Raw genomic sequence first — 20,583 nt, forward strand, 5'->3', positions numbered from 1 at the left:
TTGGGTCTTTGAAACCACCACAGAACTCGACTTGTTGGCCTAGTTTGAACCTTATTGCCTGGAAATGTTCCCAAAATCAAGCAGAATTTTCTACCTTAGAAAAGATGTGTTTACCACCGTCAATGGTCAATGATTAGAGAACCACAAAAGTAGACCACATCTGAGTAGAGAAAATAGACATACTTTTGATATTTGTGTACAACACATTGCAATGGTTGGAGGAAGGTAAAGGGCAGAGATGGTCAGTGTATTATTATCCTGAAATATTAGATAAGTCACTTTTGTCATCTTTCCTTCTTTTGAGCTCCTATGGCATATAAAATCTACAGGTCAAAATGTTAGTACTAGTTGCAAATTCTGTCATGTGCCATTCTCTAATTCTGTCTCCTATATAAATCTCAAGTTCTAAAAAGATTACCCTGTAACCCAAGGATCAGGAGGCAATATTTTATAAGACAGTATACCATGCCTCTCCTATCCCTACTTCAAGCCCACAGCATGGTCTTAACACATTCTTTTTGGTTGAGTGACTGGCTGATTCAAAAGATGGATGGATTCTTGAGCTGGGACTCTAAGAAAAACTACTTTGGTCACTTTAAAAAGAGAAATTAAAATTATCTACATCCATAGCATAAAAAACATTCACCAAGTGGTTTATGCTATTTTCTTCTCCTCTCTATCCCACCATATCTAAGTTCTATCTGAATTTTTAGCAAGAGTTATAGAAAGACAAAAGCCTCAAAATATCACAAAGATAAGCCATGCAATGCTGGGATAGGGAAATAAAATTTCACAACTCAATTGCCAAAGAAATACCTCAAGAATCACTGTACTTGTATGCTCCAGAACAATCTTGAAACTAGGTGAGAGCACCACATCTGGTCTTTGAACACTTTCTGTACCTCCAATCAGAAGATATACTCTCACAGATGCTGAGAGAAAAGTAGATTTCTGTTTGTTTTCATTACTTCTCTCTTACACCTTTCAACACACACACACACACACACACACACACACACACACACATCACATCACATTTTCAATCTCAAGCTGGCTACCTAATGCTACTTGGAGCAGAAAATTGTGGACCATTGAATACGCCTTTATTTGCACAGCCCATGTCATGGAGACATTAAAACATCTGCCTCAATGTCCATGGTATTATGGAGTCTCTCAGTCCTTATCAGATACAAGAGTATTGGCCATATCCTGTTTGGGGGCTGCTTAGAACACAAGTGTAAAGTGTAAGCCCATAGTGGTAATGAGTTGTGTGTGTGTGTGCAAAGGTGTGAAATTCTCCTTCTGTCTATAAAACCAGGTAGAAATGCACGTGGCAGCCTGCTCTGCTTGTGAATGGCAATAAGGGTCAAATTCATTACACAAACGTTCAACTGCTAACCAGTAAATGTAAAACTAAGACAGGAATAAAACTAAGTTTCCAGGCTATTTTTTTTCCATCATATGTCCCCCAAATCAACACAGGGTATCTGTTGACAGATTTGACTTAGACTGAACTATCTAACCTAGCTTCCCTACAATCTCTTCACTATAAGCTACTTCTTACAAGTATTTTATTTGGAGAAACAGGCCATCTAAATTAAACTCTTCAAAAATGAACCAAAACATCTGAAAAATGTACATTCATGAATAACTTGTTACCGTGTTATTTAGCCTCTTGACTGGTTCATTTTCAACCCATAGTTAAGTCATATTGGCAACAGCTTTTCTGCTTAGTATTCAGACAGGCAGCAGCTACGCGGTGAATTCACTCAGTTTTATATTGGCCGAATCTCCCATACATTTCCAAAGGGCAGCCTGTGCTGTTAGCATTCACTAATGAAATCACACATTACAGTCTCACTGCCACATACCGCTCCTTCAAGAAAGGATGTCACAGCTCCAGAAACAACTTGTAAGCTTCTTTTCTTTTAACAGCTGAGGCCACAGAGAAATAAGTGATGAGGGGGTGGGAGGAAGGAATATTCTAAAGCAAAAATGCAAGCTATACTTGAGATTTCTGAAAAAAAATCAATTATGACAAGCAAGTTTCTATCTATCCTTGCCTAATTATTTTTAGTACTTTAAAATAAGTTAATGAGCGAGGCTACAATCCCAGACACACAGATCAAGAGCCGGAAGATCTGTGCTCTACACCATGAAGCCAAAGATTAGTGTCTGCCGCCGATGCGTGTAGTGTTTGCTTCTGAAATGCCCCAAGGCCAGAGAGTCTGAGAAAATATCATATTTACAGCTTTTTAAATTGTTGTTATAATGAGAATATTACGGAAGAAAATATTTTATCAACTGAATGTGATAAATTAAAAGCTGAAATGTCATTGCCTAGAGTGGTGTTAGTTAACTCATTTGAGATTTCTGTAACAATTTTGTTAGATGGGGTGCAGGTGGAGCAACTCCTCACCCTTTTATCCTTTCACAGAGAGGATTTAGCTCATACACCTCACTGAAATAAGTATTTATACCTGTTGGAGTCACCCTTGGGAATGCGTAGATTAGCCACCCAAAGCTGTGTCTACCAAGTGCACCCAACACAAATAAGCCTGCTAGTGCACCCATTCAAGCAAGCCCAGGCGGATATGCCTCCCCCTGCCATAAAGGGCAAGGAAATGGGGCGCCTGGGTGGCTCAGTCGGTTGAGCGTCCGACTTCGGCTCAGGTCGCGATCTCGCGGTCTGTGAGTTCGAGCCCCACGTCAGGCTCTGGGCTGATGGCTCAGAGCCTGGAGCCTGCTAATGATTCTGTGTCTCCCTCTCTCTCTGCCCCTTCCCCATTCATGCTCTGTCTCTCTCTGTCCCAAAAATAAATAAATGTTAAAAAAAATTAAAAAAAAATAAAATAAAGGGCAAGGAAACAATTCAGTTGTAAATGTGACAGTTGACTCTCCCCTTTGGCTTCTTTGTGCCTTCAACAAGTTGTGAAACTTTGGGAAGAAAGTTGGAATAGTCACCAATATCAAAGAATCAGCAATTCTCTTTATAAAATTCTGTGTTCTCACATTTTTTTCTCACCCTCAACTCCTTTGGTATCTACCACCTGGGTTCCTTATACTTGCCATTCAGCCCCAACCCTTTCTCAATGAAATAGGCAGAAACTTAAGACTGCAGAGAAAGAATATCAAGACTGTCAGTATGGCTCAATGTGAAGAGTTTTCACTTTCAGTAGACGAACCTGGGCTGGGGTATCACCAATTCTTTGATTGGCTTCATTATCAAAATTGTCTGGGCTCCTACATAGATACAGCCTCACTTATTTCAGTGAGAAAAAGAACCACAAAGAAACAGCACATGGAAAGCCTAATTCACACCAGAGGCTTTAAACCAAATGGAAGTGATATTTCTTCCCTGCATTGCACTGAAAAGGGAGAAAAGAAATTTAAAAGCCACCCCTGACATTTAGAAGCTGGCCTGACACGCACAACTAGGCCTATTATGTTCTTTTTGGACCCGAACAATCTCCCAGAATACCAACCTCAGACTAGGTTCCTTGAGATCATGAGACAGTGGGATAAAAAAGGATACTTTAATTTTGTCTAAGCACAAAAACAAGATCACCCACAAAGTAACCAAACATCTACCTCTCTAGACTAAAAAAAATGACTGCACCTCCTTTGCCAATTATAGTTTATCCTTCTTCTGGCCATACAGATAGGAGTTATTCATGGAGAGCATGGGTGGCTCAGTCAGTTAAGCGATTGGCTCAGGTAGTGAGATTGAGCCCTGCACTCTGCGCTGAGTGTGGATACTGCTTAGGATTCCCTCTCTCCCTCTCTCTCTGCCCCTCTTCTCTCTATCTCTCTCTCAAAACAAACATAAAAAAAAGAAGACTTGGGGTGCCTGGGTGGCTCAGTTGGTTGAGCAACAGATTCTTGATTTTGGCTCAAGTCATGATCTCACGGTTTGTGGGATCTAGCCCCATGATGGACTCTGCACTGACAGCTGGAAACCTGCTTGGGATTCTCTCTCTCCCTCTCTTTGCCCCTTCCCCTCTCGTGTGCTCACACGCTGTCTCAAAATAAATAAATTAACATTAAAAAATATTAAAAAATAAATAAATAAGTAAAGGCTTATGGAGATACCCACTTACAGAATTATCTGTGCCTTTTCACACAATCCAATCTAGAGAGAACCTCTAATTCCTTGAAACTTTCCCCAAGTCACTCAACCTAAGCCCCAATTCTATAGGGCTTAAAATCCCTTCCGACCCTCTCACTGGGATGTATCATGGTTCCCAATGGTGGGAGTTCTCTTTTGCTGCAACAAGGAAGGTCAGTGTGTTCAACTATATATTTGTGTCTAGTGATGTGGCAATGCTTCCCCTTCCCCCAGTTTTCAATAAGGTCTCTCCAGAGTGGAGCTGTTCCCTTTGGATGAGCGCTCAGTGGAATGGGCTTGTGCTTCCCTTCAGGAGCCCTGTGAGTACAGGGCAGAAAGGGAGCACCAGCCTGAAGGCTCTTCCTTGCGCCTCAGTATGTGGCCTGTGCTGTCCAGATCCGACCCATTTTACTTCTTGAAACAGACACCACTTACTGGCTCATCTACTGAAAATATGTGCTTTGGTTCATTTCAAATCCCAAACAAGCCTCCTTATTCCTCAGTTGCTGGCTGAAGTCTCCAAATTACTGTGCCACAATCTAATTGACTAAACATCCCTGCTGCCTGGGCCCTCCATCTTTATTCCCTCTGCCCACCATCAACCCACCCGCTCTCAGCTTTTTGTGAATGCCAGTTACATACTAGGCTACTTCCTTTTCAGATGTTAAATTCAATCTGCCAAGCAATTCCCCATAAGAAAATTTAGATCCAGAGATTAAAGTGGGTAAACCTCTATCCTACGCCATGCTTGTTAGACAAGTGTACGTATTTTCCCTCCCCCTCTCTCACACACACCCTCTCTCCCCTACACACATACTCCCAAGTTTCCCACTCCTCCACACACTCTCTCTCTCTCTCTCTCTCTCTGATACACACATGCACACACACACACACACACACACACACACACACACACACACACCAGGCACTGAATGGGCAACTGACTTCCCAACAGCTTGGCATTCTCTCTAGTCTTTGACTCTCCTGACACAGATAATGAAAGATGCCTGCCTGTATTCACCTGTCATTTAATCATACAACATCAGCAGAATGAAGGAGAAGGTGAGCTTTGATGTGCACTCCTGTTTTAAAAATTCTTGGGTCAAAAGCTGTTAAAACAGAGAGGGGTACAGGTAGCCCTCCCTCCTGCCACACCCCAGCAGGACCCAGGCAGAAATCATTCTTGTGTCACACGGCCTTATGGTCAGAAGTTGTTATAGAAACTTCTTTTTACTGTTTGAAATCAGGACTGGGGAGGCCACTGAGTTGCAAATGCTGTAATGTTAATTGGTTTTGGTGGAAGACACAGAGTCTCAAAGTTACTAATGCTTCTTGCAAAGGAATGTGCTTTTGGGCCCAGGGGGAAAGAGTCTCTCCCCAAAGCCTTGCCCATGTTTCTGCAGCACAATAATCCTAGGATAGAGTTATGTGACATGGGAGAGAAGATGCATGAGAGACAATAGTAAAGGACCAATTTTTTCTGGAAATCAGTGACGGTAGCTCTACCTTAGTGACAGAACAAATCTAGCACAGTCTGTGGGTAGAGAAATCATGGCTTAAGGAAGAACTACCTGAATCTGGGATTGGAAGGGGACTGATAAATTTTGGGGTTGACTCTCTCTTTCCAGGTTTCTCTTTTTTTCTTTTTTTGTGAATTGATTAACTTTTATTTATTTTCTTTTTTAAATATGAAAGTTATTGTCAAATTGGTTTCCATACAACACCCAGTGCTCATCCCAACAGGTGCCCTCCTCAAAACCCATCACCCATCCTCCCCTCCCTCCCACCTCCTATCAACCCTCAGATTGTTCTCAGTTTTTAAGAGTCTCTTATGTTTTGGCTCCCTCCCTCTCTAACCTTTTTTTTTCTTCCCCTCCCCCATGTTCTTCTGTTAAGTTTCTCAGGATCCACATAAGAGTGAAAACATATGGTATCTGTCTTTCTCTGTATGACTTATTTCACTTAGCATAACACTCTCCAGTTCCATCTACATTGCTACAGAAGGCAAGATTTCATTCATTCTCATTGCCGCATAGTATTCCATTATGTATACAAACTACAATTTCTTTATCCATTCATCAGTTGATGGACATTTAGGCTCTTTCCATAATTTGGTTATTGTGGAAAGTGCTGCTATAAACATTGGGGTACAAGTGCCCCTATGCATCAGCACTCCTGTATCCCTTGGGTAAATTCCTAGCAGTGCTATTGCTGGGTCATAGGGTAGGTCTATTTTTAATTTTCTGAGGAACCTCCATACTGTTTTCCAGAGCGGCTGCACCAGTTTGCATTCCCACCAACAGTGCAAGAGGGTTCCCGTTTCTCCACCTCCTCTCCAGCATTTATAGTCTCCTGATTTGTTCATTTTAGCCACTCTGACTAGCGTAAGGTGGTATCTGAGTGTGGTTCTGATTTGTATTTCCCTGATGAGAAGTGACATTGAGCATCTTTTCATGTGCCTGTTGGCCATCCGGATGTCTTCTTTCCAGGTTTCTTGAAACCAAGTTCATCTGTGGCTGGGGTGGGGGTTGAGGTGCAGCTTACCTACAGAGGGGAGCAGTTTTGCTCAAAGAAGGACTCACCTGGAGGCTGTTAGAAATTGAAAACTCTGAGCCACAGGCTTATGAATCAGAGCCTCTGGGAAAGCACACAAGAATTTGCATTTTCACGAACGCTTCTTAAGCACGGCCCCATTTGTCTGGAGCTTCCATCTTATTTACAAGCCAGACTCCTCTTTCCAATGGTTCAAAAGACCTAGATTCTGAATTGATCCTAGCACTGGTTCAAGCCCCACTTGAACAAATTATTTAGTTTTTCTGACCTTCAGTTTCTTAAATTGCATATCAAGAATAATACCTGTTGAACAAATGAGGCCTCCATGAGTATATGTTGAAGAAATTAAACCTTATGATGAAAGCATCTTATGAACAATGATTATTCTAATGCCGATCTTCCATGGTCTCCTTGACATTCTTTCTCTTTAGGCATGTGTCTCCTGAGGAGGCCACTTTCCCCTTTACTGAAGAGACTAATCCATTATCAGCTGTCCCACCAGTGCACTGACCTATTGGGGCATGGCAGGGGTGGCGGGGTGGGGAGTGGGATAGGGCAGAGGCAAAAAGCTGCTCTTCATAGAGATTGGTACTTTCTCATGTCACCCTGAGCTGCCTTTGAACCATTCTGAGTCTCCACCCTTCGTGAGCTCCCTGAAGCTGCTAAGGTGACGGTGCCGCAGGTGAACAACTTCCCAGAGTCCAGCCCCACACCTGCTGGGTCCAGGCAACAACAGGGTAAATCGGGCAGCAGAAATATTGTTTGAGGTATGGTTGTGAACTGGGGTATGTCCCCATAAGATGGAAATATTAGAGTTTATTGTGTTCACGAGGCAGAAAGAGAGCCCATGAAAGGTCAGCCCTGCACAAAATTGATGGCCCACCCCCAGGTCTGACGTCTGATCCTCTCTGGTCAAGGTTCTAGGGCACCTTGTTATGTTGCGCACGATGCAGATAGAGAGCCGGTTGGCCCTTCCATGTTGGTCCCTGCAGTCTGATGGTCGCTGACTTTTCCTAGCCTTCTTGTCCACCCTCTGTCCTCATCCTTCCCTAAGGTGTAGAGGACAAAATTCTGCCTGCAAGCCAAAAGACCTGGATTTTAATCCCATATTTGCTGCCAGTTACTTCTGTTACTTTGGATAATCGTTTAGCATACCTCTGGCCTCAATTTCCTTACTCAACGGAAACAGTCAAATGGGCAATCGAGGCACAAGGCAAGGAGGTGGAAACCAAGTCACCTTTAAATTTTCCCTTCCTTTCTGTTATTTAATAGTGGTGCTTCCATGAGGGTCCCCATGACAGCATTCTACCTCGGTTCACTTTCTTTTTTTTTTTTTTTTTAAGTTTATTTATTTTGAGAGTGAGAGAGAGCATGGAGGAGGGCCAGAGAGAGCAAGGGAGAGAATTTCAAGCAGGCCCTGCGCTGCCAGCACAGAGTCCGACATGGGGCTCGAACTCACGAACCCTGAGATCGTGACCTGAGCTGAAACCAAAACATTTCAAATCTACTCTTCTCATTAGCTTTGCCTACCCCAACTGCAGTATACGTTTCCCTGCCAAACCCCTAGAACTGACTCTGCCCTCCAAGATGACAGATAACATATTACATGTACCTACTGCTAAGAAACGTGAATTTTACCTAGTTTGCAGGAGTAGGCATGGAACTTGGAGTCAAACAAATCCAAATAATAATCCTGGTTTTGCTAAACCAATATGAGAGTTTTGAGCAAGGTACTAGACATTTCTTATCCTCAGGTTTTCAACTCTAATGTATTTAATAATACTTACCTTGCAAGGCTGGAGGGAAGATTACATGGATAAATTCATGCAAAGCACTTAGTACAGTGCCTGGTACATAATGTGGCCTCAACCAATACAGGAGCCTTCATTTTCCCAGCTGGGTGACATTGGTGCTTATTCACAGTCAGCCAACAACCAATTACATGCTGAATATTTTACTTCATCCTCCAAACAATGACTGTGATGATGAGGGAAAATGGGCAGGGCAGTCAGCACAGTATTAAACAGATGTGGAACACTTAAAATAGATGATAATGATGATCATAATCATTATCACCACCATCATCGTCATCATCTAAATTACTGGCCTGTATAAACCTTGTCTTAATTAATTCAGCATCAATTTACTTGCAAAGACGTGTTGCTCCTTAAATATTCCAACAGGTGGTCTAACTGATTTTTTTAAACTAACAAAACCGATAATTTAATAAACTTCCATGAATTAGAGAAGGACTTGACTCAAGTCGCACACCTTCTTTTTAAGAACGTGTGAATTCCGTGGGGGTGAGGTGCAAAAGCTGGTGTTTGAAAAATAAATTAAAAATAGGTCTTTAAGAAATAAAAATCTGTGTCTTTTGGCATTACTAAAATGTGGAAAATGCATCTGCAATATTTGGAACCAGTGGCCAGATTGAAAGCTACACTACCTGAGTTGAGTTGTCCTAAAAGCCACCTATACCTTCAAACACTGTTTTCTAAATGCATGTGCTCACAGTTTTGTTAGTCCAAATATTAGACGCCATAAAACATTATAGAGAAACTAGTCACATGCAGGATCTTAGAACTGTAGGATTTTAGAACTGGAAAGTGTCTTGGAAATAATCTAGTTCAAACCCCAAACTTTGCAGGTGAAAATACCTAAGGTCCAGGAAGACCTTAAAATTGCCTAGCGACTTCTTTGGTGGCAAAGGAGAGTCTCATTACATCTTTTGGTGTTAATAAAGGACTTTCTGAATGAGTACGTTTGTGCACAATAGCAAGAGGAAAATGGCAAAAAGTCTTCATGGGCTTTATCACTTGATGAGAAAAAAGAAGCACTATGTCTTTGGGAAGTCAAGTATTCTTTCGATGACTTTCAGAGGTAAGTAAATTAACTTTGCAAGGAACTATCTAAGGACTGACAATGACCTTTTCCTATAAGCCTCACACAGAAGGCTGAAATATGTCAAATCAAATGAAAACAAAACCAGAGCTTTACATGAATACCATACGCAGAATACAGGCATTCCAATTTGTTTACAAGGAGGTCTTTCTAGTACTTCTGAGACAAACTCTGTTCATAATGGCCAGGTTCAGATATATTTGCAAATCATTTGCAAGTAATTTGCATAGTCCTAGAGAGGAAAAAAAAGTTGATTCTACCTACAGGGTCTGCATTTCTACTTTTCAATTTTTCTTCCCCCTTTTCTTTTTTCTTTTTAAAGTTTTTTTTAATTTATTTTTTGAGAGAGAGAGAGAGAGAGAGAGAGAGCAAGTGGTGGGTGGGACAGAGAGAGAGAGTGGGAGAGAGAGAATCCCAACCAGGCACCTGTGCAGAGCCTGAGGTGGGATTTGATCTTCCGAACATGAGATCCTGACCTGAGCTGAAATCAAGACTGGGGTGCTTAACCAACTGAGCCACCCAGGCACCCCTTTCTTCCACCTTTTTCAGTGACACAGCTCTACTATTCCAGATACGTAAGCCAGAGCCAAGTGAAAAGTTCTGAATTAGAGCAGATGACTGAGGACAGTTTTTCAAAATTAATTCTATGGGCTGTTAATAAGTGCTATCTGAGAAAATATTAAGTGTTTGCAAAACATTGTATTAGTTCAGTTTAAACAGAATTCTTTGTTAAAATGCTTGTTAGTGACTTTTACATGCTATAAAGATTGTGAATCTTTTGAGAGACTTAAGCAGATATCTAATTTTCAGCACTTTCCTAACTTATTTGATCTTTTTTCCACAAATCCTACTTTACTAATACTGTACTATAGCATAAGTAGCCAAAGAACAGTTCAACTTATAACTTGCAAAGACCTAACTGCATGAAATCCTATAAGAGAAAAAAATGAAAATCTATACCTTGAGTGGATTTTTCTTCTTGACTTCCCAAAGGCTATTCCTTACACAGGTAAAAGCAGGGTATGGTTCTTGGCCAAATGCAAAGCAGGCATATTAGATGGGAAAGTCTTTTCCTAAATATAGAACGAGGTAACAGAAGGTAAAGAAAGAAAGGGAAGACTCCTTTCATGCCCAATATGTAAAATTTAGAGATGAAGCTTCCTTCATTAAAGATGTAGTGAGAATAAAGAATGTTGTCATTGGTTGATTCCCAGTCCCCTCCTGCCTTCCCTACCTCTAATGGGTCCTCAGGGACTTCTCAAAATCTGGGGCCTTTGTGGGGTGTAGTTGAGAACAACACATTCTTATGTGTATACACTAGAACTCTCTCATTTTTAAGGATGTAAGAGAAGTGGTAAATTGTTATTTACCAAAACAATGAACTGTTGTAGAAGGTGGTGCTATCAAATACAGTCTGATGGGACTAGCTGGGCCTTAGGGCCACAAATGAGGAGAATAGTTTGGCATAATAATCTAGAGGAGAGTGTGGAATCTCCAAGACAATGTGTGCCTAGGGAAAGAAAAGAGATGAGAAAAAGAAAAGGAGAAGGAGGTGGAGGAGAGGGTTTAGTCATAAGACTTGAGCATGGGGTTAAAGTGATATAGACGTCATCTGGGGAAGATATCCTGGGCCAGAATATTTGTACTTATAGACAAGTCTAAAGTTCAATTTAAAATTAATTGTATTATTATAATTATAAAACCAAACCTGTTGTCTCAAATCCTCAGTAAAATCTAAAAACCATTGTAGAAATTGAGCAAGAAGCAAGTTTCAGGTTCTACAGGGTCATGGAAAAGACACATGGGACAATCAACCCATAAAGTGATATAAACCAGAAGGAGCAAGCATTCATACCATAGGAATGTAAGAAATCTAGACATTGGCAGAAATCCTAGGGAAGGCGTTATACTTGCATAGGGTATACAATGAAGAGCTGGGGATCACATTAAAATTTTAAAGAACAGGAGATCTCAGCTAATATCTGAATAACAGAAGGAAGTTACAATTCTGTATGGAGGAACGCCTCAACTCAAATAGCTTGTGGCTTTCACTGCCAAAAAATGCCAATAATTTGCCACTTGAATTGGTTTATATTCCTAATGATCAATTGGCCACATTCACCGGATGCTTTACTCATACTTTAAACTTAGCATAACCTTGACTGTAGCTTCCCCACCTCCTCCCTAAGTCTTTGTTTCCTGATTCTGTAAATGTCTGCATCACTCATTCTACTTCTCAAGAAGAAACTTTATACCTAACTCTTTTCTCTCGTTCACACCACATAGCTAAATAGTCAAATAATTCTAATTTTTGCTGTGGGATACCATCCCCTTCTGTGTTTTCTCATTTCCTCAGTTTAGCTTGCGTTACCTTGCTGAAGTAGTTCTGAGCACCTCTTCACAGTCCACTCTCTCCAATCCTCTGCCTCCACGCTACACCAATTACCTATCTAGAATGCAGATCCGGTCAAGTCACCATGCCACTAAATACAATTTTCTAGCTCCCCATTGTTCATAAGATGAACTTCTTTCTTTAGCCTGGCTAAAGGCTTTCTTACAAGTGTGTTCCTGCCCCACTGCAAGCTTCACCTCCTGCCATTCCCTACTCTACATGCTATGCTATGAGGCCATCCATACGATTTCATCTCCTAATCTTTTCTCCTCATCTCCTTGTCTTTTCCTACAAAGACCTTGAGCAAAATATGTATGCTCTATCTCCTTACCATAATTCAAAATATCAAGTAAAGTTTAAGATAAGGTCTGGTAAGAATTGTAGTTTCTCTTCAGACAATATTTGCTTTGTTTGATACTTTAACTGAAAAGAATAAACAATATGTACAATTCTACATATTGTATCATACCGATGGGAAAGAGCTAGAGATCTTTGGTGATTGCTTAAATTATACTTCACAAGTAAGCACCACTCTAACATGTATGGCTGGGCTTGCCAAATGGAAACCCATGCTCTGGAGAGTGACCCTTGCATATGGTATAGCATAAAGGAATAGAATATGGTGTGAGAAGCATGGAATTTGAGTCTTGGTTTCCTCCTTCATTGTCCAATTGGCCTTACGCAAAACATTTCACTTCTCTAAACCTCACTTTTTATCTACTTCCTAGGATTATTGTGCAGATCAGATGGAATTAGGTATATAAAACAAGTCCACAAGAAATAGAGAAAAAGCTTTGTAATCTGTAAAGTTCTATATAAATGTGAAAAGGAGTGCTATGAAAATACAACTGGACACGGAGTCAAAATGCATGGTGCTATGCATTGATCTGTGTCCTAGAAAAAAATACATTGAAGTCTTAATCCCCTGTACTCATAACTGAGGCTTATCTGGAAATAAGGTGTTTGCAGACATAATTAAGATGATATAATTAGGGTGGACCCTAATCCAATATGACTGGTGTCCTTATAAGAAGAGAAGAGAAAGATACATGGGGAGAACACCATGTGAAGATGGAGGCAGAGATTGGAATGGTGTATCTATAAGCCAAGACATTGGCTTGTCAACCATCACCAGAAGTTAGTGGGGAGGCATGGAAAAGATTCTCCTTCAAAGCTATCAGATGGAGTTGACCTTGCTGAAACCTTGATGTCAGATGTCTAGCCTCTGCAACTGACAGATCGTAAGTTTCTTCTGTTTTAAGCCACCCAGTTTGTGGTATGTTGTGTGGCAGCCCTAGGATATTAATACACCTGAGTATAAATTTTAGCTCTGTCAGTTACTAGCTCTATGAATTTGGGTTAAATTCCTTAAGACTTTTTCCCGATACCTTAAGACACTTACCTTTCTGTGATCGTTTCTCTGAGGCCACTGGCCACTCCTTTGACCACAGTGCTAGCTTTGGGGGTCAGTACCACCTGAGATATAAAAAACGAGCCCTTCTTTCTTCTCTCCGTGATGGATGCCTGAAGAAACTGGATCAGTTTTTCCGGGTCTGTGGTGTTGGCCCAGGGTGCTGGCATCATCTGCCCAGGCCAGAGAAAGGGCACTTCCAGAGCCACTGGACTATGGTAGAAGACCAGCACTTGATAGTCTTTCTCCCACAGGTACTTTAGACTAACTTCCTGGGCAAAAATCGCTGGGCACATCTTGTTTCCATAGATGTCTTTCAGCATTTGGACCAGTTTTTCATGGTGATATTTCTGCATCCCATAAAAATGGTTGAAGTCCAAGAATACTACCTCCTTATGGTGATCTGTGAGGAATGCATTAATCTCCTCAAGGCCTTCATTGACTTTGGCACTGAACAAACCATGAGCAAAGTAGAGTTCATTGTCGGGGTCCCTGGGCTTGGTGGAAATTCGAAGATCAAAATAACGGATCCCAGCTCCTAGCTGACCAGTAAAGTTCATTGTTTGAGTGGCTAACCATTTCCGCATCAGCTTTTTGGCTACGGTTCCAAACACAGAGACAAAATTCTGGACGGTTTCTGGCTGTTCAGGCCCTACTGGAGAGGCTTCATCAATGTAGAAGCTGAAGGAATCATGAGATCCTAGAAGAATAACAAGGCATAATGTGGTTATAGTTCAGTCCTTTGCTCTCCCCAACTTCTTTCCCTCTTATAATGTCCATATCTCTCCCTCAAATGAACCAAAGGAAATAATAAGTAATATTTTCTTAGTTCAGTCTCATGTTTTAGGCAGGCCCTTTTTATAGCTTATACAGTACACACAGCACTTCAACAGACCAAACTGATTATAAAATGACTTAAAAATTCCTTCTGATCAGTATTTTAAATACAAATGATCACCTTCTACTTCTGTCAACAAAGAATTTAATGTATTCATTAGGATTGGCTTTCCATATAGGTGGCATAAGTGACCACTTATAAAGTGGAATTTATGGGGATTCACTGGTTTCCAAATACTTTGTCTATGATCTTGCCCTTTCCATTCATTCGGAGTTGATTTTAATGGTAGAGAGCTTGTGTCAACGAATAAAGAAGCCCTTTTCATGGACAGATGATCAACACGTGAATTGCTACCTCATACAGTCTGGAAGGCACAAGATGTCACAGGGTTAGAGTCAGGGAGAAAGAAGCAACAGGACAGAACAATGTTGATAACATTTAACATCATTCCTTACTCTTCATTTGAGCAAAGTGAACTTGGATGAGGCCAAGTACTTTTCTCATATTGAATAAGCAGATTTTCTTATAAGTTAACAAAGCTGACAGCACTTAAAAAATTAACTAATAGACTATTTTCTTCACAAATATTTCCTCTCAACAGTGAAAGCTCTCTTTGGAGTTAGCTTCCAAATTTGGAAGAATTTCTTCCTAGGAAGAACAAGGGCAACCTTTAATTATCATTTAATTATTATGTATTTAACCAGTATTAATTGTTTAATGTATTATTTTATTATTATTCATTTAATTATTATTTATTACTAATTTAATTATTTATTATTATTTTTGTCTGTTACAAATATCAAAACTCCAGAAATGCAGCAATGAACATGTGCATGATTTGCCTGTAAGTACAGAGTGCCATTTAAAATATTGTTGGATCTAATCAAGAAAAATTATTTCGTTTTAATTTTTTTAATGTTTATTTATTTTTGAGAGGGAGAGAGATCACGCACATGTGCATGAGCGGGGGAGGGTGGAGAGAGGGAGACAGGATCCAAAGCTGCTCAGTGCCTACAGCATAGAGCCCAATGCAGGGCTCAAACTCACCAACCCTGAGGTCATGACCTGAGCCAAAGTTGGACTTTCAATGGACTGAGCCACACAGATGCCCCTTAATTTTATCTTTGAAAGCCTCCTGTAATTCTTGGGCATGACCTACTGAACAGGTAACATGAAATTAATATGTCCTGAATTTTTCACACGCATCACTCCCCATCTGTTACTCAGGCTTCCTTCGACCTTGTTGCCCCATTTCTGATCTAGTTCTTTTGAAAATAAAAAAGACACACCTTGTTCTACTTCTTACACTCCTCCCACCCAACACACACACACACCCACACACACACATACACACACATACTCCCTTTATATTTATCATCCATCACCTCAAGGCCTTTGCCTGATAAGCTATTTGAAGCAATTGTTTTCGGTGATGCAATATTTATCTTTGTCTATATTCCATATCTATGTCAATCTATATCTATATGTCCATGTGTACATCTATCTATGTCGAGCATTAAACAGCCCAGAGGAATAACAAGAGTATGAACTTCAGATACCTTGGTAAATTGTTAGCGAAAATATTTTGAAGAATACTTTAATGCCTTACAAATGATAACCTTTAAGATTTGGAACAGCTAACTCCCCAGAATTATTAGCTTTTTTTAAACAATGAAAGGTAACTCCAAAATACAGAAATGCCATGTTTAATTTAATCTGGAACTGTCTGATCTATTTATCTTCAGTACATGGGATAGGAAGAAAATGTTAGCACTTTCTAAATAAGCAAAACTGGCAGTCTGGATCTGTATTGGCAAATTTTAACAGGGATTGAAATTGTCGCATATCAACTTATTAGTTGCTGTTCAGCCAATTGCTATATAAATGAAAAGGCTAAACAACCTGTGCTGTGGCTCAATATACAGACAGAACATGATTAAAGGAAGAAATAAAAAGGTGAGTTGAAGAAGAGCTATAATCAAATGATCTAGGATTAAAATAGGTATAAATGAAAAACTAAACTCTCAAAATAAGGGTTAATTTATAAAATTTGAAAAATTTTTAAAGTTAATTTCCAAGCATGTGAAAAGAAGGGAGATGAAAATAATTGGCTACTTCTGTAATATTGTGATAGACATATTTGGAAGCAAGCAGAAAGGGAATTTAAATATGACTAGATTTCTTTTTCCAGAAATGAGTGGTTCTTTGCTTTCAATATGACATTGGTTTCATTATTCTGTCATGTGGCTATCTGGCAAATTAGAAAAAAAAAAAAAAAGCCTAGAAAAAGTCACCAATTTTGAAAATCGTATAAAAGGACATTAGTCTCTAGATTAAATTATTTGTTGACATTTCAGGACAATATGTTAGGAGATCAAAACAAGGGAATGTTAGGAATAAAAATTAAAAACAGCTAACAGTCAGAAGAAACCCCCACCATTTTTTGTCCTAAGCTAGGTGATTCTGAGGTCCATGTACAGCATTTGGTGCAGAGGCAAACATCACTTGGAGAGAATTAAATCATCAATCAATAAAACACACTTTGCACTGGGGGAGAGAATACACAATCTAACGTTGGCCAAAAAAGGACTATCTTCATGGCTTCTGATTTCATTTGGAATAGTACTTCCTCCCCAATTTTAACATTTTCACTAACCCATTAAGTTTTTTATTTGTTTGAACTTAAAACAAAAATACAATGGTATTTTATGACCTTTCAGTAACAGAGGAAAAGTCTGGCTGAGCCCTCATTCTTTAAAAACCAGAGAGCCCTGCCCACAAGCAAGACAGTGCTTTTTATTTCTTTGTTCTTGGCTACCTCCACAACTTTTCTGCCTTATCTGCTCTAATATTTTGCTGCTACACTGGCTCAGTATTTCTGGGCTCCTCACCTCTTATCTTTTTCTTGTCTACAGACCCAGACTCATACCTTGGACCTGATACTTAATGTTGCTCCCCTGATTCTGAACTTAGCCTCTGAATTTTGGGTCTGATTTGCATTCTCTAGTCAGAGAAGACCTGGCCGCTCCCATTATGAACCCACACCAATCAAATTCATTTGCTCTGGCTCTGAAGAAATGAACTGATTAGAAGAGGTCTTTTTTTTTTTCCCTTCATTTCTTTGAAACAATCACTTTTACTAGTTCCTCCTCAGTCTGCCACATCATCCCTTCATTTAGGCAGTAGGTATCCTTCTAAAATTGACCCCCCAAATCCCTGACCTCCTGGCATTCATCCTTGCCCCCTGACCCCCCAGTATGGGCCTAATCTAGTGACTTGCTTCTGATGAATTAAATAACACAAATATGATGGGATACCACTTCTGAGATTAGGTTACAAAGACTGTGACTTCCATCATGTTACTTTCTCTCATGCTGAATTTGATGAAGCAAACTGTCATGTTGGAAAGGTCCAGGTGATAAAGAACTGGGAATGGCCTCCAGCCAATAGCAAGCTAGGAAATAGGGCCTTGATTTGAACAGCCCTCAAGGATTTGAATCCTGTTAATAGCCACAGAGTATGACTGGAAGCACACCCTGCCCCGGAGGGATGTTGATTTGTAGCCTTGAGAGAGACCCGAAGCAGAGAATCCAGTTAAGCCTTGCCTGGATTCCTGACCCATAGAAACTGTGTGTTGTTTTAAGTGATTAAGTTTTGGGATAATTTATTACATAGCAACAGTTAACAAATACAGGCTGTGACAACTCTTTTGTGTTGATGAGAGGATTTGAGGTCTAAAGACTCAACTGCCCAATATAAGAACTTGGAATTTTACTACACTTGTGGTAAGCATAGCATAATATATGGAGTTGAATTACTATGTTGTAACACCTGACACCAATGTAACATCGTGTGTCAACCATACTCAAACTAAATAGACAAATAAGTCAAAATTTTAATGAAGAAAAATTAATTAAAAATGTTCATGGGCAAGGTGCCTGGGTGGTTCAGTTGGTTAAGCATCCGACTTTGGCTCAGGTCATAATCTCATGGTTTACAAGTTTGAGCCTCGCACCCAGCTCTGTGCTGACAGCTCAGAGCCTGGAGCCTGCTTCAGATTCTGTGTCTCCCTCTCTCTCTGCCCCTTCCCCGTTTGCACTTTGTCTGTCTGTCTCTCTCTCTCTCAAAAATAAATATTAAAAAAAATTTTAATGTTCATGTGCAACTTTCTATGCATAAAAACTATAAGGTAAGAGGAAGAATGAAAGAAAGTTGGCTTAAAAGGTCTTCTTGAATGCACAACTGGAGTAATGTCATTCTGCATACTGTGGTGGATGATCTTAGATGTCATCTGGTCTAACCAACTAGCATGCATCACCCATTTTATTAACTCAACAATGTAAAGAATATGTATGATAATCGCATTTTATGGTCTCTGATAGCACTGGACTTAGCTGCTCATTCTATTGGGTGCTGTAATAGGAAAATTCTAGAATGGCCCCCAAAACCTCCACCCTGTGAGTACAGATGCCCTGTGTAATCCTCTCCCCTTGAATGTGGTGAATATGACGGGATATCATTCTCGTGATTATGTTCCAGGATACGGAAAGGAAGTTTTTTCCCCCATTTGTAATTAAGGTCTCTAACTGGTTGGCTTTGAGCTAACCAAAGAGAGAGTATTCTGGGTGGGCCTGACCTAAGCAGGTAAGCCATAAAACGAGACAACAAGCAGCAACAGGTTTTCTCCTGTCAATTTTAAGTAAAATGCAATGTTGCAGAGAGGGCAACATGGCAGTTGAAGGGATTAATACCAAAGTGCTATGAAACTTTCTTTAATTTGAAAACATCTGAACAATCAGCAGCCACAAAAAGAAACATTTATCTAAACTTAAGCAGAGCTTCTGAAAATACAGCTGCCACTGACCTCTCCCCCAGGGACTTTCTTGACTGGGAAGACTGTGTAAATTCAGCTGGTCATTAGAATAAAAAAAAAAACCAATATAACCTTCCATACCCTCTCACTGAAGCCCTACCTGCCTCCCTTTGACTAACTTTAATATACAAGCCTTTCCTTTCTGGTTATTCAGTAAGTTACTCACCACTGAGTGATCCCACATGTACACTGTGGACACACAGATAAACCTTGTCTTCTCTCCTATTAATCTATCATCAATTACTTTACAGACTGCCAATCACAGGACCCAAACTGGGAGAGGAAAAGTTTTCCTCCCAACCCCTTACATAGTGGGCAGCCTCTAGGAGCTTGAGGACCACAGTCCCACAACTCAAGGAACTAGATTCTGCCAACAAGCAGCAAGCTTGCAAGAGGAGCCTCGGCCTCAGGTGATGAGACTACAGCCTTGGCCAACACTTTGATTTGCAGTCTGGTCTTCAGATTAAAGTAAATCAGGTAATGAAAGCAGCACTAAAGTGGGGGTTGGGTGACTAGTTTCAAATTCAAGCTCAATCGCTAACTCACAAGTTGACACTGGAGGATCATCAGATTGTTTACCATTCTGGCTTTGGGTTTACCAGTTTGCTCAACTAAAACATTCTCCACACTTACTTCACAGGGTTCTTACAAAGAACAAATGAAACCATGTTTGCAAAAGTCCCATAAAAGGACTATAAAACTTAAATTACTGTTGTTCTCTTGCAGTGGTATACCTAGTCACAAAACAGATACACTTGTGACTAAAGAAACACTACCTAGGTGAATACACATCGGGATGGCAGTGCAAACTCACATGGGAGATGATTTAAATTGTAGGATTTAGGTTTGTAAATACTTTTTTGAAAACAAGATTCTTATCCGCCATTTGTCTAAGGTTTTAGCAAATAGTGAACGATCAAATGTACCCCGTGTCTTGTGGCTTTGAACAGCAACTGAATAGTGACATCCTGCCATGTACTTACACTAAATAGTAACCTTCTTTCATTCAGTATCTTTCCAGTATTATCTATACAAGTTCTTTGGGATGAACTTCTATTGGTCTCTTGATTTGGCCACAGTTCCATTTCAAATTCTACAAAATCACGGGGTTAATAAACATCAAAGACAATATATCAAGTCAATTTCATCTGTGAACCTTCAGAACAAAAGGCCCAGTAGGCTAAGGTTTGACGTGCCCATGAGTGTACAATTCCAATATCTATAGCCTGACCTTAGAATTCAGGCTCTGACTCCATCAAAATGACAACTGCTCCTCTCCTTGCTCTGCAGAGCACTGAGCTTGCAGATTTATGTATGGCATACCAGGCTTCCCTCTCCCTATTTTATTCCTGTTGTTTGGCACAGGGCTGAGGTTTTCAAGACTCCTGCTGTCTGGTAACAGTCTTCCTGCATATTTGATACCTTGATACCTTTTATGATAATAGGACCAACACCACAGGAATGGGGAAGCATATGTACCTTTTACCTGGGAACCAAAAGAAGACTG

General features: G+C 40.2%; 1 protein-coding gene across 3 annotated transcripts in view; it reads right to left on the bottom strand.

The window, feature by feature from the left end:
• The window catches only part of PLCXD3 (phosphatidylinositol specific phospholipase C X domain containing 3), a 170,522-nt gene that overhangs the window by 42,714 nt on the left and 107,225 nt on the right, over positions 1-20,583 (bottom strand). The window contains exons 2-4 of one of the 3 annotated variants that reach the window (XM_058718536.1): positions 13,357-14,065; positions 10,523-10,635; positions 7,648-7,736 (exon numbers count right to left, since the gene is read on the bottom strand). In XM_058718536.1, the coding sequence (XP_058574519.1) occupies positions 10,557-10,635; positions 13,357-14,065 (788 nt within the window). In that variant the 3' untranslated portion in view covers positions 7,648-7,736; positions 10,523-10,556. Of the gene's footprint in view, positions 1-7,457; positions 7,737-10,522; positions 10,636-13,356; positions 14,066-20,583 lie in introns of those variants that run through there. The other 2 variants (XM_058718527.1, XM_058718519.1) reach the window with 2 other exon arrangements.

Source organism: Neofelis nebulosa, chromosome 1 (assembly GCF_028018385.1).
Source record: "Neofelis nebulosa isolate mNeoNeb1 chromosome 1, mNeoNeb1.pri, whole genome shotgun sequence".
NCBI lineage: Eukaryota > Metazoa > Chordata > Mammalia > Carnivora > Felidae > Neofelis > Neofelis nebulosa.